Genomic DNA, 24,415 nt, shown 5'->3' with positions numbered 1-24,415 from the left:
AGATTTTCAGTGATAGTTAATGTTTTTTATAGGCTTCAAATTAGGGTGTGGCATTTTCAAATAAAATGACACAATGCTAAAATAGCACAGCAATTCAATAAAGGGCCAGGAATAAAATAGGACCTCTATTTTTTGCCCTTTTATCTTTAGAAGTATTAACTATAAATGAACTAGAAAAGTTTTTCTACAATCTTGTCACTTCTGAAAGTGCAATGTTATAAAAGACCGTTTTGGAGAATCATGATATTTTAGAATTAACAGAAATTTTAGATATCAAATAGTGTTCTTGGCGATCAGAGGACTGAGGCCAAGAAAATCAAATGACCTTCTCAGGGTCAGGTAACTAATTCCAAAACCACTTTTAGTGTAGTGCCCTTTCAATTATAATAGCAATACTTGAAACTGGCCGGAGGTAGTCCAGTGAAGAACAGAATTTGCTTCTCCTTTGTGTCTTCTTATAGTAAGTTATATATGTTGTATATTTTTATTTTGATATGCTTTCGCACTTATAGAAAAGTTACAAGAATAGTACTAGGAACTCCTAAACACCCTTTACTCAGATTCACCACCTGTTCACATTCTGTTCCATTTGCTTTAACATTCCATCTATATTTCTATCTATGATTTTTTAAATTTTTTGAAAATAAATCTGGGACATCTTGTCAATTTATAAATGCTTGAGTGTGCATTTCCTAAGACCAAACAGGCAATTATCTCATAACTGCAATTATCAATAATTGAAATGAGGAAATTTCACATTGATAGAATATTCTAATCCAGTTAATATTTAAATTTTATCAGTTTTTCTATTAGTGCTTCCTTTCTTTAATTTTTTAAAATTTGAATATAGTTTTCACACAGTGGTACATTAGTTTCAGGGATACAACATAGGGATTCAACGTCTCTGTATGTTGTTATGTGCTCACCATTATGTGTAGCTGTCATCTGTCACCATACAGCACTATTACAGTATCATTGACTATATTCTCTATGCTGTGCCTTTTATTCCCATGACTTATTCATTCCATGACTGGAAGCCTGTATCTCTCATGCCCTTTTCTCTATTTTGCCAATCCCACTACCCTTTTCCCTTCTGGCAACCATCAGTTTGTCCCCTATAGTTTATAGGTCTGATTCTGTTTTTTTAGAAAAAATTTTAGATTCCACATATGAGTGAAATCATATGGTATTTCTTTCTCAGTATAACTTATTCACTTAGCATAACACCCATTAGGTCCATCCATGTTGTTGCAAATGGCACACTCTCATCCTTTTTAATGTCTGTATAGTATTCATTGATACATACATACTACATCTACCTTACCCATTTGTCTATCTATGAACACTTAGGTTGCTTCCCTCTCATGGCTATTGTAAATACTGCTACAATAAACATAAATATATCTTTCTGAATTAGTGTTTCTGTTTTGTTTGGGTAAATGCCCAGTAGTGGAATTATTGGATGATACGGTGTTTCTATTTTTAATTCCATACTGTCTTTCACAGTGGCTGTACCAATTTACATCCTATCAACAGTATATGAGGGTTTCTTTTTCTCCACATCTTCACCAATACTTATATTTATTGTCTTTTTTATCTTAACCATTCTGACAGGTGTGAGGTGATTGCTCATTGTGGTTTTGATTTGCATTTCCTTGATGATTAGCGATGGTGATCATTTTTTCATGTGTCTGTTGGCCATCTGTATGTGTCTTCTTTGGAAAAGTGTCAATTTTTAGGTCCTCAGCTCATTTTTAAATTTGATTGTTTTTTTTTTGGTGTTGAGTTGTAGAAGTTCTTTATATATTTTGGGTATTAACCCTTTATCAGATATATCATTTATAAGTATCTTCTTTAATTAAGTAGATTGCTTGTTTGTTTTATTCATGGTTTCTTTTGCTATGCAAAAGATTTTTATTTCGCTGTAGTCCCAATGGTTTATTTTTAGTTTTGTTTCCCTTGCCTTAGGAGACATCTAGAAAAATGTTGCTATGGCTGATGTCAGAGAAATTACTACCTGTGTTCTGTTCTGGGGTTTTTTATGGTTTCAAGTCTCACATTTAGGTCTTTAATCCATCTTGAGTTTACTTTTGTGTATGGAGTTAGAACATGATTCAATTTCATGTTTGTACATGTAGCTGTCTGATTTTACTGGCACCATTTATTGAAGAGACTATCATCTTATCCATTGTATATTCTTGCCTTCTTTGTCATAGATTAATTGACCATGTAAGCATGGGTTTATTTCTGGACTCTTTATTCTGTTCCATTGATCTATGTATCTATTTTCATGCCAGTACCATTACTGTTTTGATTACTATAGTTTTTTTAGTATATCTCGAAATCTGGAATTTTAATACCTCAAGCTTTGGGGTTTTTTTGTTTTGTTTTGTTTTGTTTTGTTTTTCTCAAGATTGCTTTGACTATTTGGGGTCTTTTGTAGTTCTATAGAAATTTTAGAATTATTTTTTCTAGTTCTGTGAAAAATGCTGTTGGTACTTTGATAGGGATTGCTTTGAATCTATAGATTATGTTGGTTAGTGTGGACATTTTAACAACATTAATTCTTCCAGTCCATGAGCATGGAGTATCTTTCCATCTGTTTGTGTCATCTTCAATTTTCTTTATCACTGTTTTATAGTTTTCAGAGTATAAATATTTCACCACTTTGACTAAGTTTCTTCCTAGGTTTTTTATTCTTATTGGTTTAATTGTAAATGGAATTTAAATTTTTTCTCTCTCTCTCCCATTCTCTCTCTCTCTCTTTTACACATAGCTGACTGGCCTACTGGCCTACCAAGTCCTTTATGAAGTTGAATTTATAAGGTGACATCAAGTTAAGACAACTAAAGTTCCCGTTTGGGTGACCTCATCTCCCTCCCGTGAATCCTTATCTACTGGCTGCCAAAGCCAGAAGGGTGTTAAGGTTGAGTGCTTGCTCATGGAGAAAGCTGCTGTAGTTGGCCCAGAAGATGGGCAGAGGGAAAGGTTTCACTTCTTTGCAATCTGAATGACATCCTTGTCCTCCAACATACGGTCTTTACCCACTCTTTGAGGATTGTTTCACAGACAGACCCTAGACTAGAGAGTGTATTTACATTTTTTGATAAGATTATTGTGAATCTTCATGCAGAAATTCTCCACTTGTGGTCCTGGAATAAGGCAAGACCACTGGGATGTCTAATCTGGCAGCTGGCCTTTGGGTTTAGTATGAATTCTCACTAGTTTCAGATAGTGCCAGATCTTTTCCAATAGGTCATCAAAATTCTAACAGTGATGGGTAGAAATGGGTACAAAGTGAGGCACCTTATAGATGATATCCAATTTCTTGATGGATATCTAATCATTCTTATTCAACACATAGATATAAGGGATATAAACTCTGTTTCTTTTGTTAACTCTATTTCTTTACACTATGTCAATGAAGTCATCTGCTGTGCCATCACTACTCAGAGTCACGTCAGAATTGTTAATTTTGTATTCAGGCCAGAGTGCTCTTCACAGTTTCAGTATCCAACTCACTCTTGGGACAAGTGGCCGTGAGTGAGATCAATGCCTCCTTTATCCTTCCTCTTGGGGGGATAAATGTTGAAGGATTTACTGTTCAAGCAAATACCAAAGACTTCCAGGTCATTTTCAATGATCTTTTCATGCCAAGGGTTTTCATCAATGATTCAATGATCTTTTTATGCCAAGGGTTTCAGGACATCCAGAACAATCAGGATCAAATTACATGTTCAGGCCACTGCAGTGACTCAGCGACCTCTAACTTTCCCATTCTTGATACTCTCAATGATACCTGGAAGATCCAGGAGCTAGGTCTTGTCACCTTTGTATCTGATGGCACGGAGCACAGTGGTCAGGCTGCCACTTCAGAATATACCCCACCACCAGGTTACTAAGCAGTGTTGACTTCCACCAATGGAAAACCCACAAACCCAATTCGAGCATACCCTCTCTTGGCCATATCGAAACCTTCTCCTGCCTCACAACTACCACTACCTTTTGGGGTAATGAGTTCTCTATGTGTCTTTTTTTTATTTATTTATTTATTTATTTATTATTTATTATTTATTTATTTATTTATTTATTTATTTATTTATTTATGATAGTCAGAGACAGAGAGAGAGAGAGGCAGAGACACAGGCAGAGGGAGAAGCAGGCTCCATGCACCGGGAGCCCGACGTGGGATTCCATCCTGGGTGTCCAGGATTGCGCCCTGGGCCAAAGGCAGGCACTAAACCGCTGCTCCACCCAGGGATCTATGTGGCTTAGCAAGGCAAGCCTTAAGTAGCCTTAGGTGGTGTCCTGTGGTCTTATTCTTTTGAATTTGAGCCATTTTGGCTTTAATCTCTGCAGTTTTGGCTAATGTGCTGCCCGGGGGGGGGGGCGGGGGGGTGAGTCATGGGTTGGGCCTAGTGGCCTCCACACAGATTATCTTCCCTCTCACAACGGTCAGCAGACTTGCCAACCTTAATTTCTCTTTCTCCTATTTCATTATTGTTTTTTCCTATTTCATTATTAGTGCATAGAAGCATTTCTGATTTGTAGTTATTAATTTCATTTATTTATTCTAGTAGTTTTTCAGTGGGAACTTTAGGATTTTCTATTTATAGTATCATGTCATCTGCAAATAGTGACAGCTTAACTTCTTTACCAGTTGTTTTTCTTGTCTCATTGTTGTGACCAGAACTTCCAGTATTCTCTTAATGAGAATGTATGATGCCCCCTTTCTAAAAATCTTTTTTTCTGGTCAGGATCCAGGCAGGGTCAAGGCTTGTGTTTAGTTTTTAGTCATGTCTCTTTAATGTACCTTTATGTGGAACAGTCTCTCTTACCTTTTCTTTCTTTTTTTTTTTTTTTTTTTTAATTTAAATCAAGTTAGTTAACATACAATGTCATATTGGTTTCAGGAGTAGAATTTAGTAATTCATCTCTTATCTATATAACATGCAGTGCTCATCCCAACACATGCCCTCCTTAAAGCCCATCACCTATTTACTGCATCCCTTCACCTTCCTCCCCTCCAGCAAGCCTCAGTTTGTTTTCTGTAGTTAAGTGTTTCTCATGGTTTGCCTCCTTCCCTATTTTTATCTTATTTACTTTCCTTTCCTTCCCCTATGTTCATCTGTTTTGCTTCTTTAATTCCACATTGGAGTGAAATCACATAGTATTTTTCCTTCTCTGGCTGACTTATTTCACTTAGCTTAATACTTTGTAGTTCCATCCACATCATTGCAAATGGCAAGATTTCATTCTTCATTGCAAATGGCTGAATAATATTTCATTGTATGTATATACCACAGCTTATTTATCCACTCATCAGTTGAAGAGACCATTTGTATGTCTTCTTTGGAGAAATGTCTATTCATGTCTTCTGCCCATTTCTTAACTGGATTATTTATTTTTTGGGTTTTGATGAGTTTTCTTTTTTAAGATTTTAGTTATTTATTCATGAGAGACAGAGAGAGAAAAAGAGAGGCAGAGACATAGGCAGAGAGAGAAGCAGGTTCCACGCAGGGAGCCTGATGTGAGATTCGATCCTGGGACTCCAGGATCACGCCCTGGGCCAAAGGCAGAGGCTCAACTGCTGAGCCACCCAGGCGTCCCGATTTTGATGAGTTCTTTATAGATTCTGTACACTAGTCCTATATCTGATGTGTCATTTGCAAATATCTCCTCCCATTCTGTCAATTGCCTTTTAGTTTTGTTAGTCGTGTTCCTTCCCCAACAAACTTTCCCAGTAACTTTTGCATCCATTGATAACTTGTAACTTTATTATTGCTTCCATATTTATTGACATTCCACTGAATAAAAAGATTTCTCACTTCTTCTATTTGTTTATTTGTTTATCTTTATGTCTATCTACCTGTCATCTATGTATCATATCAATAGAACTTATTATAAAAAAACAAGATTTTTTAAATTATTTATTTGAGAAAGAGATAGAGCAAGTACAAGCAGGGGGAAATGACTGAGGGAGAGGGAGAAACAGACTACCTGCTAAGCCCAATATGGGGCTCAATCCCAGGACCCTGAGATCATGACCTGAAATGAAGGCAGACTCAACCAACTGAGCCATCCAGGTGCCTCCATGTATTCTTGTTTTATTCTACAGGCATCATCTGTTACTATTGCTTATTTTGATGCTTAAATTGTCCTATATTTGGCCAGTGAAAACCATTGTAAACTAGCTTCTGTGTCCTCTTGCCATTTTCCCATCATACCTGAGTATTTTCTTACTTTCTGGCAATTTTATTCTAGGATCATCTTATTATTTTTTTGGCCAAGCCCTGGAATCAACTTTTTATTTCAAAGTAAATGGCATTTGGAAGTCAAGATCTGGACACTAAATGTACTCATTCATTGCTATTGGTATATTATTACTTGTAGACCCTCTCAGCAAACAGCAGTAAATATGTCTATGTATTTCTATATATTTACATCTATCTATTTAGAACCATGAGATCCTGGTCAAAGGGTGCAGAGTTGCAGTTACATACAATGAATAAGCCTAGAGATCTGATGTACAGCATGATGACTATAGTTAATAATAGTTTATCAGAAACTAGAAATTTGCTGAGAGTGAATTTTAGATATTCTCATCACACACAAGAAATGGTAACCGTGTGAGGAGATATGTTAATTAGCTTGATTGTAGTTATCGTTTCACTATGTATATGTATATAGATCATCATACTATACACCTAAATATATACAATTTTTATTAAGAAATAAAAACTGTGAGTCCATACTAATATCTTTAATTCTGATTTCAAACCACAGGATATATTATTTTCTTCCCATTTCCATATTTGTAACTTTCTCTTCAAAAAGTGAGAAATCTGGTTTCCCATTATGTTCAACATATATATTTATTTGTGCAACTTGAAATACACAGAAGGTAATTTCATAATTGCTAACCCATACCATAGCAGAAAGCAAACCTGTTAACTAGAATTCAGTATTTTCCAGTTTTTTGAATAAAATTTATTAGAATGACATAAATCATGCACAAATCTCTGGTGACAGTTCATGAATTTAGATGAATGTCTACACCCATGTAACTCATGTCTCATCAAGATATAAGACATTTTCATTACTTTAGAAAGTCCCCTGTACCTCTTCCTTGTCAATATCTACCCCCTCAAGAGTACCCATTTTTCTGATTTCTGTCACTGTAGACTGATTTGGCTTCTTCTAAAGCTTCTTATGAATGGAATCATGAAGTGTAATTTCTTGTATCTGACCTCTTTCGCTCATTATAATGGCTATGGAATTCATCTATGTTGATATGTATATGTATAGTTGGATTCTTGTTATTGCTAAGCAGTGGTTATAACTGCGGCTATCCACAGTTTGTTGATGGGCGTCATTTGGGTTATTTCTGGTTGGGGCAAATTTATAAATAAAACTCCTGTGAATGCTTTTTACAGATATTTTTTTTTAATTTTTTTTTATTTATTTATGATAGTCAGAGAGAGAGAGGCAGAGACACAGGCAGAGGGAGAAGCAGGCTCCATGCAGGGAGCCCGACGTGGGATTCGATCCCGGGTCTCCAGGATCGTGCCCTGGGCCAAAGGCAGGCGCTAAACCGCTGCGCCACCCAGGGATCCCTTTTTACAGATATTTTTATGAACATATGAATTCTATTTCTCTTGGTTAAACATCTACAATCGGATTTGCTTAGTCATAGATAGCACTATGTAATTTTATGAGAAATTGCCAACCTTTTATCAAAATAGTTGCACCACTTATCTTTTTATCAGTAATGTATGAAAATTGCTCCAGTTGCTCCATATCCTCACCAACATTTGGTGTTGTTCAGTCTGTTTTTAACTTAAGCATATGAATACTTGTTTAATGGTACCTCATTGTGATTTTAATACACATTTCTCTGATGCCTAATGGTGCTGGGACTTTTTAATGACATTATTAAACATTTGTATATCTTCTTTCATGAAATACCTATTTAATTTTCTTGCCATTTTTAATTTGTCTTTTTATTATTATTATTGTAGGAATCCTTTGTATATTAGAGATGTAGGTCTTTCGGTACAGACCAATGTTTTGCAGGTATTTTCTGACGGTGTCTGGCTTGCCTATTCATTTTCTTAATAATGTCTTTTGACAAGCATATGTTTATTCTTTTAATAAAATCAAAATTATAAATTTTTATGGTTATTGCTTTCTGTATCCTTTTTAAAAACTCACTTTCTTTCCCCAGGTAGTAAATTTATTCACGTATGTTTTCTTCTAGAAGTTTAGTTTTATATTTAGGTCTAATATCTATCTTGAATTAATTTTCCTGTATGATACTCTATAGGGAAATCTTTATATGTTGCAAACCTGATTTTTATTATTTTAAATAATTTTTTTTCCCAGAAATATTCTCATTAAGTGTTTTTCCTTGGTATTAATAATGTCTTTTTTGGGTGGCAAATGAATAAATCCAATTCAAACTATATTAAGTAAAGAGGAATTTGTTTGTTCACCTTACTGGGAAGAATAAGACATATATCTCATTGGTCCTAAGGAAAATACACAAAGGCCAGGACTTCAGGAACTAGAACTAGGATGGATATTTTTAGTCTCTCTCTATTCTTCACTCACATCTGTTTATCTCTGCATAGCTTCATTTTGCAGACAGCTTTTCTGAATGGGGCAGGAGAGATGAACTCTGTCAGCCTTTGATGCTCATGCTTCCAGGGCCTTTGTCTTGGAGAAAGACTCCAGCACTGCTTCAGTCACATGCACACTTCCTGGGCTGGTCACTTTGAGAGGAGCTCAAGAACCCTGCATAATCACATCCAGGCCTACCCTATGGCAGTGGGATGGTACTATAAACTGAAACAACATGGCATGAGGGAGGGACAGTTTCCCAAAAACAGGTTTCAGGGAATTCCAAATAACATATATGTCTTGTCAAGCTTCATATTAAAAAAAGAAAAAAAAAAGTTTTTTTTTTTCTTTTTTTAATGTTTAGAATTTAGTTATCTTTCACTGAACTGCTAATTAAATATATTCAGAGGCAGTAACGCTGAGTTTCAATTCAGCTTATCTAAAACTAGAGTGCAAACTAATTAGATATTTTGAGGAATAAAATGTGTTCAGATTATCTGAGAATAATTATACCTCATCCAAGATCAAAGTTTAACATATCAAAGTTTATCATAATATGAATGATTCTGAATAGAGTAGCAGTTAGATATTTTTTCATGTGGCATCCCTCCACTTTCTTTAAATTCTAATGAAAAAATTGTGTTGTCAGTACCTCAATATAATAAAACATTGGGACAGCAACTGTGGTTCAGTGATTAGAACAAGATTTATATACTCAGAGTGCCTAGTAATTTTCTAGAGCTTATAAAACAAGGTTGATGATGTTCACCACACAGGATTAATTGACAAAGAAGAAGCAGTCCTTATTGGAAATCATTAAGTACCTCAAGGCTTCCATTTGAAGAAAACTTGAGGTTTCATTGTAGACGAATAACTATCTCAGCCAAAGTTACCTACTTGGTTTTTTAATTTTAATTTTTAATTTTTAAAAATTCAATTAATTAACATATAATGCACTATTAGTTTCAGAGGTAAAAGTTACCTACCTGTAAAGCATTTTCTTTGAAGTGAGGTTGAATAAAAAGCTGGCTCCCTAAAGAGCCTTGAAATGATAATGTAATTGACAAGGTATCTGATTTTCCTTGGTTTGACTCACTAAAGGAAACTTGCATTAAAAGCAGTATTTCATATAGGCTTTAATCTAAGCTTAGAAAGATGACCATCAGGGGACAGAGATGGAGGAGCTCTGTAAATGATAAACCTGGAGGTCATTTCCCTATTGTGGAGAGGACCCAGCTGAAAAGGTACCCTGCGCCACACCCCCACCCCAACCCTGACTATCCTGCTTGACATTCCACTTTGTTCAACTTGGCTCTCTCCACTTTTCCCATTGTATACAAAAGCCCTCTTTCATTGCTGCCATTGCTCCTCTATCCTTTGGATATTATAAATCCATTACTTTTCAGAGTTAGGTGTGGATAACATCTTTGTTCCTTGACACAGCTTTTCAAAACAAAGTTTTACTGATGAGCAATGAGGGAGGGAGGGAAGGGACACACAGAAGCTTAAAAATGAAAATGTTTATAAAATCAGCTTTCTGATCCCACTTTTTTCTGATCCTATTTTTAAGGATCTAGTCATAAATTGGATTATTATAAAATAGGAACATCCAACTCCTATTAAAAATAGGAGTTTTCCCTACTTAAAATCTGTTTTCTTTCTTCTTTGTGGCCATATGATACAATGGTAGTTGCTGTCTTAAAGGTCTCAGTGAAAAAAAAAAGCTCTCAGTGAGCTCTTATTTCCTTCCTTTAAGAAGAGCTGACTTCAGCGTTTGCTTCAGCAGTACATATACTAAAATTGGAGCAATACAGAGAGGATAGCATGGTTCCTGTGCAAAGATAGACATGCAAGTTCATAACGTGTTCCATATTTTTCTGTAATATGCAGCACAGTGACCATAGTTAATAATACTGCATTGGCTATTTGAACATAGCTAGAACAGTGGATTATTACAAGAAAAAAATTTTGTAACTGTGCATGATGACGGATGTTAACTGGACTTAGTGTGGTCATTTTGCAGTATATACAAATATTGAATCATTACATTGTACACCTAAGACTAATATAATGTTATGTCAATGATATTTCAGTTAAAAAAGGAGGAAGGATGGAGAAGTTGACTTTTTCTTCTTTTACCATTTTGAGCATCATTTTCATTTGTAAAGCACCTGAATTTCGATTTTATATTAGAGGAATACCTTCGGTTCTTGGTTTATTTATAGAATTGAAGTAACAAAGAGTCTCCCTCTCCTTTTCATAAATGATTGATTGGTTGTGACTGTCTACAGTGTTATATTGAGAAGGCATCTGGGGGCAATCTTAGGTTCCACAGGAAAGAGGACTGTGATTAATTAATAATGTCTGCTGTGAGCCTGAAGAGCATCTGTAAGGTTGCCATGTATCTCTCACTTCTCTCTTAATCCCATTGATAGTAAAGTATTTGTTCCTACTCAGGTTATCAGCTTTGGGAATTCTAAGGATTCTTTTTTTTTCACTTATCCCTCAACGGTGGTGGGGAACACATCTGAGTACGTATTAAAAACCTTTTCTCTCTATCTAATTTAAAACCTCCTTAAGGGTAAGCAGATTCTTTCTCCAAACAATGAGACATTAAACATACAACAGAAAAAAAAATACTTAAAAGGGTTTTTTAAAATGGTTCATCTTATTAAATCATTTTGATTTCTCACCAAACGGTTATGGAAATATCGAAGCTTCAAATATAAAATGTAGATTGATATTCTTGTTTGAAACCCAGCATATACATAATTTTCCTAGTATAGTCTCTTCTCTGATGTTTGGGCAATTTAATTTCAAATGAATCAAGTAATAAGATATTTCATGTTTCCTCAGGAAAATAACTGCACATTTATAAAATTATTACTGTTAAACTTCCCCCAGGTGTGTTCTTCTGGTGACTGTTTTAAACTTCATATTCATAACCTATTGCACTTTATTCAATTCCTGTTTTCTTCACATGTAAACTCTTGAGTTTTAAGAAGAGCTGTTTATTTATTTATTTTTTTTTTTAATTTTTATTTATTTATGATAGTCACAGAGAGAGAGAGAGGCGCAGAGACACAGGCAGAGGGAGAAGCAGGCTCCATGCACCGGGAGCCCGATGTGGGATTCGATCCCGGGTCTCCAGGATCACGCCCTGGGCCAAAGGCAGGCGCCAAACCTCTGCGCCACCCAGGGATCCCGAGCTGTTTATTTTTAATTCAAATTATGATTGAGGGTAACATCTGGTGAGACAAATGGAAGTTTTCTTTGCTCAATAGTTTCTGAAGTTCAGGTTAGCATTAAACTACTAAAAGTAAAGGGTTAGAGTTAGGTGGGAGAATTTGGATTCAAGTCTTTAGTATTGGTGTTTAGTAACATGAACTGCTTGAGGATTTTTGCACTGTACTCTGTGGAGTCTTGAAGCCAATTCTGTTATTCCCCAAAGACCCACATTTTTGTTCACTCATACATTCCTTCATTTATTTACATTTATTTAACAAACCTTTGAGGATTCAGATATGCTATTAGTCTGGGAGGGGGGCGGTTTCAGGGAGCCCATATCCACAATGAGTTATGATGTAAAAGACTGAAAAGTAGGAAGGATATGACCCACATGTGATAAAGATTATTCCCAAAAAAAAAAAAAAAAAAGATTATTCCCAGTAATGTGGGGACTCATGGAAGGGAAATGTCCATTTGAGGATGGCAGTGGCTCCAGGCAAGCCTTTGTAGAGGCTGTAAAACCGAAGGATAAATAAAGGTGAACAATGAAGTCCATGCAGTGAGAACTACCATTTGTGAAAATTCAAGGTCCTTTTGAAGTACTTGAAGGAATTGCTTTATAAAAACGGATTTAGGTTCCTCGAATTTTTCTTGGAGCTAAAACTATCTACACTAGATCCTCTGCATTCTCGGACTTACAATACTGATTCCCTTGTAGGCACCACAATTTGATTCATTCTTTGAGGGGGGAGGTGGTATGCTGGAGAATGAGGGATAGAGATTGAATTATATTTCACTCAATAGTTGTCTCTTTTAGCAGTTACCTTACCACAAGCTACTAAGATTTAATTCTTCAAAGTTTTTCTTAAAACTTTTTTTTTTTAATTTTTATTTATTTATAATAGTCACAGAGAGAGAAAGAGAGAGAGGCAGAGACACAGGCAGAGGGAGAAGCAGGCTCCATGCACCGGGAGCCCGATGTGGGATTCGATCCTGGGTCTCCAGGATCGCGCCCTGGGCCAAAGGCAGGCGCCAAACTGCTGCGCCACCCAGAGATCCCAAAGTTTTTCTTATATATTTTTTGTAAATATACATTGTCTTAATTTGCTCTGGCTGCCATAAAAAAGTACCATAGACTGGGTGGCTTAAACACAGAAATTTATTTTCTCCCTATTCTGGAGGCTGAAGTCTGAGATAGAGGTACCAGAGTGGTCAGGTTCTGGTAAGGTTCTTTCTTGGCTTGCAGAAGACCACTTATTTTATTTTATTTTATTTTATTTTATTTTATTTTATTTTATTTTATTTTATTTTATTTTATTATTTTATTTTATTTTATTTATTTATTTATTTATTTATTTATTTATTTATTTATTTATTTATTTATTTTTGCTGTGTGCTCATATAGCCTTTCCTTGTGCCTTTTCATGGAGAGAAAAGGCAGAGCCAGAGGAAGACAGAGAGAAATGTCAAGTCTGAAATTACTTTAACAGAATATTAAAAAGAGTCTTAAGTTTTAAATCAGGTAAGCAATTGCAGTTATTGAAGAAATGCTCTGGGAAATAATAAACATAAACCTATAGCTTTATAGATTGACTGCGACATATTCCATGATCAGATTGTTCAGTGAGCATCCTGTGGCAGAGTTCTTTTATTTATTTATTTTTTCGCTTCAGCAAAGAATATCAGATCTGCAGGCATATACTTACGTGTCTTGTAGTAGCATGGAACTTAGTATTTTAAAAATGAGGGGGAAAATATCAATAAATATTTTGCCTGTCAGGATTTTCTTCACTAGGGAAAATGTACAACATGCATATATACCCATACCCACCACATACATGCACACGTACACACACATGCACGTGCATATGCATGCACTCCTATATGCACTATTTCTTTCTGTGCGTATGTTTTTGTTGTGTCAACCGTTAGCTATAGAAAGGTTATAAGCTGGCATTTAGACATATAGTGCAATAATATATACTACTGCTTGACAAACCAGCATGTTAGCAACAGCTACAAAACAGCTTTTGAAAAAAATAAGGTTAGAATTTGATAAATATTGACTATCTGTAGTTATATATGGTATACAGTGCGATCACGTTCATTTTGCAAAGGAATAAGGTTCTAATGTCAACCCCAAAGGTGGCGATTTGATGTGAACAAAATTACTCTTGAAAGTTACATAAGTCTCTCCCAGATTGCAGCATTGTACCAAATCTGCCAGTTTTATTTTTGTTTTCTCCCCTAGCAATAGAACAAATCACTGTTTTTTGACCCATCAACTGGAGTAGCTGTTTGTGTTGAGGGGTCGTGTGGTGTGAAATGATGTGTACTCTGGAACTCTGGGATCATATTTGCACAGTGAGAGACTCCTGCCCCCTGTATCCCCCCTCCTCCCACAGGGCTTCCAGAGGCCCAGGGAACAACCCTGGCTGCAAGAATGTACCTCCCACTTGTCCTACTTAGGTGTTCACTGAATGTACTAGAGGCTTTGTGGTGTAATTGTCATGCTATTGAAGTTCTCTCTCCCTTCTCTTTCTCTCTAGCTCCATCCTTCATTTTTCTCTTGGGTTTGCTGAACATTTGTAGTCATGTAGGTAAATTCACACCTATTGCAACTCTATGGCATATGGCATTCTATCTATAACTGTTTTGTTTTTGTGGTTGCTTATTTATTTCCTGTTGACGTGAAGTCATGTACATAAATACTTATGCATGTGGCTGTTTGACTTTTAGAAAATTCTGCTAGGAGCATGAATTTACCTCTTATTGCATCATGTAATACTGTTAACCTAAACCTATATGATTGCAAGAAGGATACATGAACCAGTTTCCACCCCTGGAAAATAATTCAAAGCTACCAGCCCATCAAATGATGAGAACTTTTTAAACCCTAGCATGGCACAGTAGTCATTGCTAAGGCTTTTTCCTAAGATTGATAGGAGGACACCAGTTAACTTCTCAATTCTGTTTTTGTTTTAGTTTAGAGTAACCATTTATTTATGTTATTGTTGTATTGTCATTGTTATGTTGATTTGCTAAACACTTAAGTTGATGGTTCTATTTTGTAATCTCCTGTACTACCTAGCTGCCATATCCTGACCATGGTGAAAGTACTTTCCCAGTGGAAATTCAGTTAAATCATTCTCTGAGAATTTGAGTAATCTGTATTTTTCTTCATGCTAAACCATAATTGATTACATGTATTTCCTGCCAAGGCTAAAATGTGTAAATTCTGAGTGTTGTATTTTTTCTTGAAAGGCAGTTTCAGGTTCATTTAGGTTTGATGATTTTGACATTGTGTTTAAGTACAATGTTCATACTAATTGAAGTCTTTTATGTTAAAGGAAAAAGATCAGGTTCTTAAAGTGTACAATCTTCTTTATGGCATTAAATGCAATTTAAAAAGTTCAAGATATTGTAGGAATTCTATTGTGGTTGTCACATAGCTTATTCACTGATTCAACAATTATTTCCTGAATACCAAATAAGCATTCTTAAAAGCACTGGGTACACTGTAGTGAGGAAAAGCAAGTCCTTGACCTTGTGAAGTTTATGGTCTCCTGGAAGGATAATTGGCAGTAAAAAGCTAAAGAAATAACAATTTAGTCAAGTTTCAGGAAGACAGAGGTCAGAGTTCAGTGATGGAGAATAGCAACAGGGGAACTAATTCACTAGGTGATTAGTTAGTGTTTATTGGAATGAGTGGATTTTAGGCTGAGACTTAAAGAATGAGAAGGGGCTGGGTATCTAAAGAGCAATTGCGGGGTGGCCTAAACAGAGATCAGCAAGTAACAAGATTCAAGGCATGTTGGGGCTTGGGTGTTTCCAGAACTGAAAGGAAGCTGGTGTGGTTGCTTGCATCAGAGCGTGTGTGTGTGTGTGTGTGTGTGTGTGTGTGTTTGCGTGTGTTTGCACACACATGCACGTGTATGTTGAAGTGGGAGAAATCAGGTGGGGGTGGTATGAGATTAGGTTAACCTGTAAACAGATGCCAGATGATTCAGAGTCTTACAGGTCATGGTTAAGACTCAAGTTTTTAAAATAAGCACAATGGGAGCCAATTAAAATGTAAAAAGTAGGAAATCATCTGATTTAAAAATTTAAAAGCTCACTTTGGCTTTTTTGTGGTAAATGAAGTATGTGTGAGCATGTGTTTGTGTCTGTAGTTAAAAATGGAAGGAATGAGACCAGTCAGAGGGCTGTTAGCATCCTCCAGTCAAAGACAATGGCTTGGATCACAGGGTCTTGGTGGAGATGGAGCCAATTGAATGGATCTGAAATATTTTTGAGAGGTATATAATCTTCTGATAATCAGTATGAGGAGGGTCAGGAATCAAAAATGATCACTTTTCTTTTTTTTCTCTTTTCTTTCTACTGCCCCTTCCCCCCCCCCCCCCATGGGTATATCATGGTACCATTTACTAAGATCAGGTTTGGGGCAGGATTAGGTTTCAGAGGGTGTTATGTTCATTTTTAGATATCTAACACCAAACCTATTACAAAATTTATGAATTCGTCAAACATTGATTGAGCTTCACCATATGTCAGCATTGTCCTAGGTGTTGATATTACCTAGGGTCTTTATTTTTATGGAATTACAGAGATGGTAGATTTCAGAGTGATAAAATTTTTCTGGGTCCGTAGTTAGAAATGATTCAACCCAGAATCCTTGTTTTAAAGATGAAGATTTAGAAATTGAACCATCTAATTTATGTAGAAATATCAAAACTGCTCTGGGGGCATCTGGATGGCTCAGTCAGTTAAGTGGCTGCCTATGGCTCAGATTATGATTCCCGGATCCTGGGAGGGGTCCCAGATCCAGACTTACATCAGGCTCTCTGCTCAGCAGGGAGTCTGCTTCCCCTCTCCTTTTACCCCTCCCCTCTGCTGATGCTTTCTCTCTAATAAATAAATAAAATATTTTAAAAAAACCTCCTCTATAAAAATCATGGTTACGTTAGTAAAACTTAATTTTACTATTATTTTCTCTTAGGGATATGATACACTCTGTTTTCATTCCTGTTTTACTGAATTTTTACAACTAGTACTATTAAAATACTATCTGATATATTCTGGAATCAGGAAAATATAGGCATTATAGCCAGGAGTTCATTATAGCTGCCATTGATTTCACTGGCTTTCTGGAAGATAGACAAGGAGAATCATGCATCATGTTCGTGTGCACATTTTTTGCTAAGGTATTAATGGTAGACAAAGGCAAAACTAGGCGCTTGTATTTTTTTTTTTATTATTATTGATGGTTAGGTTTCCCATTACCTTGAAGCATTTTGGAGGGGATTTTTCAAATTTAATAAAAAATATTAATGTGAGAGGAAAGAAAAAAAAAGAAGAGTCCTAGAGAAGGAATTTGTTGTTGTATAATGAATTAGAGATTTTTGTGTATGTCTGGATGTGTGTGCATATGTTGAAATGTTTGCTTTAATGTCTTACTCAACTTTAGAAGTTCAAGTATTTGGTCAAAGAATAAATAAGCAATGGTGACATCTCAAGTTGTATAGATTTGAACAATTTAAATACCAAGAAGCCAAAAAAGATGATTTAGAGGGCTCTGAATAAGCATACTTATTATCTAAATTATGTTACAGCATTTATTGTTCTTTTAGAATGAGATTTACTTGGCTCATTTTACTTTAGGTCAAGTACTGTGAAAGACAAAAGTTGATAATTGCCTGCCCTAAGGGCATAACAAACTTGAAGCACAGGCATGATCCAGTCTGTACACACACATGCACACACACGATGAGAGAATGTTTCCTGCACTAAGTGGCTACTCTCATGGGAATGCCCTGTAGAGCAGAGGAAGTTTTGAGATGTTTTATAGAGATGAGGGCCTGTTAATGAGGAGGATATTTCAGGACAAGAAAGGGAAAAGTGGATACTGCATGAGACAGATGGTAGTCAAGTGACCTACTTGGAGCCTGAAAGCAGGGATGGAGAAAACCTGCAATGCATGCCAGTAGAAGAGGCAAAACTACTAAGATGGTTGAAAAGATCCAAATAAGAAGAATTAGAATGAAAGTTCTGCTTCATCCCTACAGATGGAATGGCAGGACTACATTCAAAGAAACGAGGCCCAAAGTGGAGGGTTCGAACCTCCCTTTATGGAAGAAATGTAGAGGTCGACAATGGAAATTTCATGGAATATAACTAAGATTGTGTACATACAAATTAAGTGAAAAAATAGTGGTGAAAATAAAGACTAGACATAAGGGCAGCTTGTTTTCTGAGATAAAAGCAGAAAAAAAACCAGAGCTTTGTGCACTAATATGCCAAACAGGAATATTCTATGTCTTGTTAATTAACATGTATTCTTATATCCTCCTCCAAGACCTCCAAGACACAGGGTAAAGACTGAACTTTTCAATTCCTGGAAAAGTGCTGAAAAAAACATTAGCAAGCATTTTCTGGAAGCCTTTGGGACAGGAGAATATCTTTTATTCTTACCCACTGGTCCCTGGCTCTTCCGGAAAGCCACCTCATCTATTGTTACTGTGGTATTTTAACTTTTTACCTGTTGATTAATATTTTTTCCATGATAAACTCCTTTTCTTGCTATGTATAGTGTGTATGAACTTATACCCCTTCACACATACCCTTGAAATCCTCTTCCTAGAGCAGCTGAAGGGCACCACTCACTCCAGGCCAAGCAGGGCATTTTTGGTTTGGGTTTGGGTTTTTTTTTTTTTTTTTTTTTTTTTGGTCTTTTGTTTTCCTAGACTTTTTCAGCTGCAATAATTCCTTACCAGCCAAAGAAACTCTAAAAGGAATACTTTGGGAGAATGGGGAGTAGATACATTTGGAGAAATTTTCACATATGTAAAACAAATGTCTTCCACTGAGGTTTTAAAAATAGTCCCTTTAAACTTTAACATGTGTCAGGCTAGTGTTTGCTCAGATAATCACAGGCCTGCACATACAGGACCCAGTCAGTGCACACCAGCAGACAGAGGCCCCTTATCATGAGAATTATGTTTTTGTTGGTGGTTTGAGTTTATTTTCAAAAATTGCTTCTTAACACATTATCTTTAGAACTTTCCCATTCTTTAGTTCTACTTAGGAAGAAAGGAATATTATCACCCAGCTGACTAGCTCCTTAAAGGAAGACACAACAAGCTTTCTCCAAGTTTTTTCCAGGCATATTGTTGTCAGGTCTCTGGTTTGCCTCTAGAAATTTGGCAAGTAAGTGGATATGCATTTTTCACTCTTCCTACTTTTTTTAAGGGACAGAAGTGATTTAGGAGGGAATTGAATATGCCAGAGTACCTTATTCTCTCTCTCTCTCTTTTTTTCTTCTTCTCTCCTAAATAGGAAAGTTCATCAGCTTGATAATGGAGGAGAACAATGACTCCACCGACTACCCCCAGCAAGGTCAAGGGCGGAACAATGCCATGAAGTGTGGGTGGCTGAGGAAGCAAGGAGGCTTTGTCAAGACTTGGCATACTCGCTGGTTTGTGCTCAAGGGTGATCAGCTCTATTATTTCAAAGATGAAGATGAAACAAAGCCTTTGGTAAGTTAGAGAAAATAAAAAGCTTAAGGTCACAAGCAATCCAAAAGTTAGAAGGGTTTGCTAGAAAACTGATGGAGTCTGAGATCGACTCCATTCCCCTGGTCTCCTTCAGCTTATTGGCATCTTTCACACTTTTTCTCATTGTTTACTTTGGTTCAAGATGATGGACTTGCTAATTGAGGCCAAGAGGCAAATTATACTTGTCTGATATTAATTTTGACTTTTACTAAGCTGGAACAGAATGTCTGAGTCCCTCAGGCATGCATGCTTTACGAGAAATTTTAATGGACGACTGCTAGAAGATATATATCATAGCCAAAACATCTTTCCTTTACTCAGAAGTCCATTGCCAGCAGATTTGAAGGAAAACTATAAACACAGCTTTCAGTAATTTTTGAGACGCCCTCAGCATCAGTTCTCTGGGGGCTTCCTTCCACCTTAACTCACATAATAAAATATGGATATAGTGCTAAATGGAACAACATTGATACATCCAACTAGCAGACACAATACACTCTTCTGGGAATCATTTTTTGTCTTTTGTCGTTCCTCAGTGGTCTTATATTTGCTTATTTACTTATCATTTTCTCGGCCACGAGTCTCTAGGTTACAATGAGAGAGAGGAAAAATCTCTAGTTCTTCCTGTAGCTACAACAGGCTTTCTTAGCTGTGATCATCAATTGATGGAGGGAGATGCAACCTGGGGTATCCTCTGTGTGTTTTCCCTTCATCTCTAGCCATAGGATATATAAATGAAAGAAGAAACATTATAGGTTAAATGACAAAAACATTCCTGACAGTATGTTTTTGAGGCTATTTCCCTTGTGTTAAAGTTCAAGAACTTAATTAAGAATTTAGATCAGGGCTCTGCTTAGTATTGTACATTCTCAGACATTATAATTCCACAAAGTTCTCATTTGTCTAGTTGAATTATTTAAAAAAATAGCAACAAAGGCACATCCTATAAATATTTTTTGAAATTGCTGCTATGTTTTAAGCATTTATTTACCAAAGCCAGGCATTAGACTAAGAGCTTATATATATTATCTTATGAAATGCTCAAAATAGTCCTATGAGGTAGGATTATCCTCATGTATGCATGAAGAAACCAAGGTTCAGGGATAATATGCATTACTCCAAATTAGACAATGGTGCCACAATTTGCTTCCAGATAAGTCTGACCTCATATATCCTTAGCCAAAGACCTCATAAATAAATTAATGAGAATATCCCATATTGTTGGTATCATGATAGTTATAGTGCATGTCCATACCAATTATTGCATTTGTCATAGCAAACCAGTTGAGATGGGGATTAGCATTACAGATGGAGAAATTGTGGTTTAATGATAAGAAGCAATGTGACAAAGATTTATGGACATTAGAGGCAAAGCAGTAGAATCTTTTGCCTCTTATCCTATGCTCTAGGTTCTTTTCTCATTATACTTATTTTATACTATAGATTACATTATGGTATTATCTTAAATGTAAAATCATTTTTATCAAACTCAGATAAAGGGATCGGGATTCTGAGAAAACAGAATATGGAGGAGCCAGTATGGGGGCTTTGATATGGAGAAACACATGGAATAAAATGGAAGTATGAGTAAGATCCAGTGTTTTATCTCATGGAAACTTCTTCTGGCATCGTTTGGCCAGAATGGATACAATTTTAAATTATTAATTAGGTAGGATCTAGGACCTAAATGGAGGATAAGGAGAGCAGAGGATTCAGGAACTGAGTGAGTGAAGATGTGAAAGAAGATCAAACAAATGTTCTGACTCTTTGGTGAACTTAGTGTATTTTCTAGTGAGGAACGTGGGATAGAGTGGATCAGGCCCCAGCTCAATGTTTCTAAAATCTGAAACTTGCAGATGTCAGAGAATATGCACAGGAACCCCAGTTTGAGAAACTCTGCCCTAAGCTGTTCAAAGAGAATATTATTATACGGCCTTGGCTATGCTATGTAATTTCTCTGTGTAGTTTCTCAGAAGGTTTATATAGTTACAGATGGTTTTCAGATAACTACAATGTAGTTATTTTGTTAACAAATTGACATATAAATAAGAAAATGCAAAATTTTCTGATTAATTCAAGTGAAAATTGCCTCAAAATAAAAATCCCTTTAATTAGTAATGTTTCTAAGACAAGTTGTATTTTGATATCATTATATTACCAGTGTTTCTAAACTTATAATAATTAATATTAGCAAAATAGAGTTATATTGTCAAGAAATTACTAATTCTTAAACCAAAGATAGGATGCTGTTATTTCCCCCCCCAAAAGTTTCAAAAGTTTCCAAATATCATTTGTTAATGAAGCAGTCAAAATTTAGGGTAGGGGCACCTCAGTGGCTCAGTCAGTTAAGTGTTGGACTCTTAATATCAGCTCAGGTTCTGATCTCAGGATTGTGAGATTGAGCCCCGTGTTGGGCTCTGCATTAGGCATAGAACCTCCTTAAGATTCTCTCTCTCCCTCTCCCTCTGCCCTTCCTCCCCTTAAAAAATCGAGGTTGAATAACTTTGAATTATTATTATTTTTTATAATATCTTTTTTTAAAAGATTTTATTTATTTATTCATGAGAGACATAGAGAAAGAGGCAGAGATATAGGCAGAGGGAGAAGCAGGCTCCCCCTGGGGGGCCCAATGCGAACTTGATCCCAGGATTCTGGGATCACAACCTGAGCCAAAGGCAGATGCTCAACTACTAAGCCACCCAGGCGTCCCTTATATTGTCTTTCGCAGTTCAAGCACCAAGAATCTTAACATTGTGCTTTTTAACTTTAATCTTTTACACTAACGTTCAAATGCACGCACAAAGAATCAGATTAAAAACTCAGTTTCTGTTTTAGAGGGCACTTAGTAATTTTAAGGACCACATATTTGCCTGTGAATGGGCAATTCCTTACTTAAAAGTAGTTTCTGGGGCATCTGGGTGGCTCAGTCAGGTAAGCGCCCAGCTCTTGATTTCTGCTCAGGTCTTGATCTCAGGGTCGTGAATTTAAGCCCCACGTTGTGCTTCAGGCTCGATGTGGAGTCTACTTAAAAAAAAAAAAAAAAAGTAGCTTTTTTAAGTGAAGGTAGGTAGATGCCTGGCACATTGTAAGTTCTGAAGTGTATTTTTGCATGAGTTAGTGAGTGAGTCAATAGAAGGTATCTATAGCCAGGAAGGGCAGGGCCAGTACCAGGTGCTGGAAGTAGTATTGACTATTCTCAACCTCATTTATTAAAGTCATAACTGAAAACATAACTTGGTATATTAAATCATAATTACTTCATAACCACAAAGTTTAAATCACATTAAGTAAATCTTTTTTAAAGAATCACCTCAATGAAGAACAATTGAACATCTTGAAAAATGTTAAAACTGGAAAAAATTTAGTTATTATAAATCCCTTCCTTTTACAGATGAATTTGTGTGTGTGTGTGTGTGTGTGCGCGCGCATGCACATGCGTGAATGTTGAATGTAGGTGTGTACTGGCCATAGGATATTGTTAATGACTGGCAGATGAGAAACTAAAAGCCAGATTCCCTTGCTCTTGATCCAATATTCCCTCAGTTTTGCTTTTCACTTGCTCACAAATCCTTAACTTTAGATTTGTTTTCAATCAGAACTACTTCTTACTTATTTATTTTCAGCATTGGTGCTTTCAAGCGTAAGAATGCCCTTGGCCTTCATTTATTTTGATGAGGCTATTTCATTATTACTGGAGGGAAAGTCACTAATGAAATGAAAAAATCACCCTTTTAAGTATTCCTAACCAGCTAAAAATATTCAATAAACTTAATCTGGATTTGTTTTTCTCTCTCTTAGAAGGCATTTCTAAAAGGAGAGTATTAACACCTTTGAAATGTGTTTCTCCTGTTCTAGAAAAAGGTTTTCAATTTATTTTAGTAAAACTTTTACTGATTTTCTCCTCAACTCAATAAAGAGAGTCAAACTCTGTATTATTCTTGTTATTAAAAACTACACATCTGTTGGGGGAAAGAAATGAGCAAAACTATAGTTGGGACAGTTAATAATGTAAGCACTGGGCACTTTATTTTTATTTTTATTTTTTGGTTAGAGATTTTATTCATTTATTTGAGAGAGAGAGAGAGAGAGAGAGAGAGAGAGAGAGCACTGGGCACTTTAAAAACACAGATACAATTAATGCCAAGGATTGAGTGATGATTCTGTGTAGGAGAGTTGCGGAAGGTGGCATAAACCAAGAGATGAACCTTACCCTGAAGGTTGGAGGCAGTTTTCCAGGTAGTTAAACTGAGAAAGAAATTGAGAGCAGAGGAAAGCCAGAGAGTGGTAAAATAGACATCAATAGATAGCTCCATTTTGTGAGGGGAGTGAAATGACAAGAAATGGGGTTTAAGTGATATGTGGGGCCTCAATATGAAGGGATGCATATGTTGTTTGAGACACTTATTCTGGTACACGATGGGAAGCTATTTCTAGAACACCTGTAGTTACTCAAGTTGCAAAACTACATTAATCTATTAGAAAGGAATAATGGCAGCCATTTTAAAAAAATGTATAAGTCTGCTTGGGTTGCCATCACAAAATGCCATATCCTGGGTGGCTTAAACAACAAAAACGTATTTCCTCATAGCTCTGGAGGCTGGAAGACCCAAGATCAAGGTTGGTCTCTGGTGAAGCTTCTCTTCCTGGGTTGCAGACAGCTGCTCTCCCTCTGTGTCCTCACATGCCTGCTGCTTTGTGTAGAGGAGCATAAGAGAGCTCTGATATCTCTTCTCTTGTAAGGACAAGAGATGGATTAGGTCCAGGCCCTCCCCTTAAGACCTCATTTAACTTGAATTATCTCCACATGGGGGTGAGGGGTAGGACTTCAATATGTGAATTTTGGGGAATCACAATTCAGTCTGTAATACCTAATATGTTGCAAACTTCTGTTAATGAATACAATTTTTTTTTCAGTTAGATTTTTCTTTTATCTGTACCATCAACTTTTATCTCTACTAGAACTTAATAGATCCAATTTAGTGCATTAAACATTTAATTATTTGAACCTACCA

The 24,415-nt window shown here is 36.2% G+C and overlaps 1 protein-coding gene, 1 non-coding gene and 1 pseudogene across 3 annotated transcripts in view; 2 read left to right on the top strand and 1 right to left on the bottom strand.

Annotated features, from left to right (window-relative positions):
• Positions 1–24,415, top strand: part of ARHGAP24 (Rho GTPase activating protein 24) — a 743,240-nt gene that overhangs the window by 299,686 nt on the left and 419,139 nt on the right. For both annotated transcript variants that reach the window (XM_038582212.1, XM_038582211.1), the window contains exon 2: positions 19,186–19,385. In XM_038582212.1, coding sequence (XP_038438140.1) covers positions 19,206–19,385 — 180 coding nt within the window. In that variant the 5' untranslated portion in view covers positions 19,186–19,205. The remainder of the gene's footprint in view (positions 1–19,185; positions 19,386–24,415) is intronic.
• LOC100683109 lies at positions 2,992–18,532 on the bottom strand (annotated as a pseudogene).
• Positions 10,395–10,499, top strand: LOC119867263. The gene has a single exon (XR_005382998.1). It is a non-coding gene; the product is annotated as a U6 spliceosomal RNA (small nuclear RNA).

The sequence above is a fragment of the Canis lupus genome, chromosome 32, assembly GCF_011100685.1.
Source record: "Canis lupus familiaris isolate Mischka breed German Shepherd chromosome 32, alternate assembly UU_Cfam_GSD_1.0, whole genome shotgun sequence".
Lineage (NCBI taxonomy): Eukaryota > Metazoa > Chordata > Mammalia > Carnivora > Canidae > Canis > Canis lupus.
This window is presented reverse-complemented; position numbering and strand designations above follow the sequence as displayed.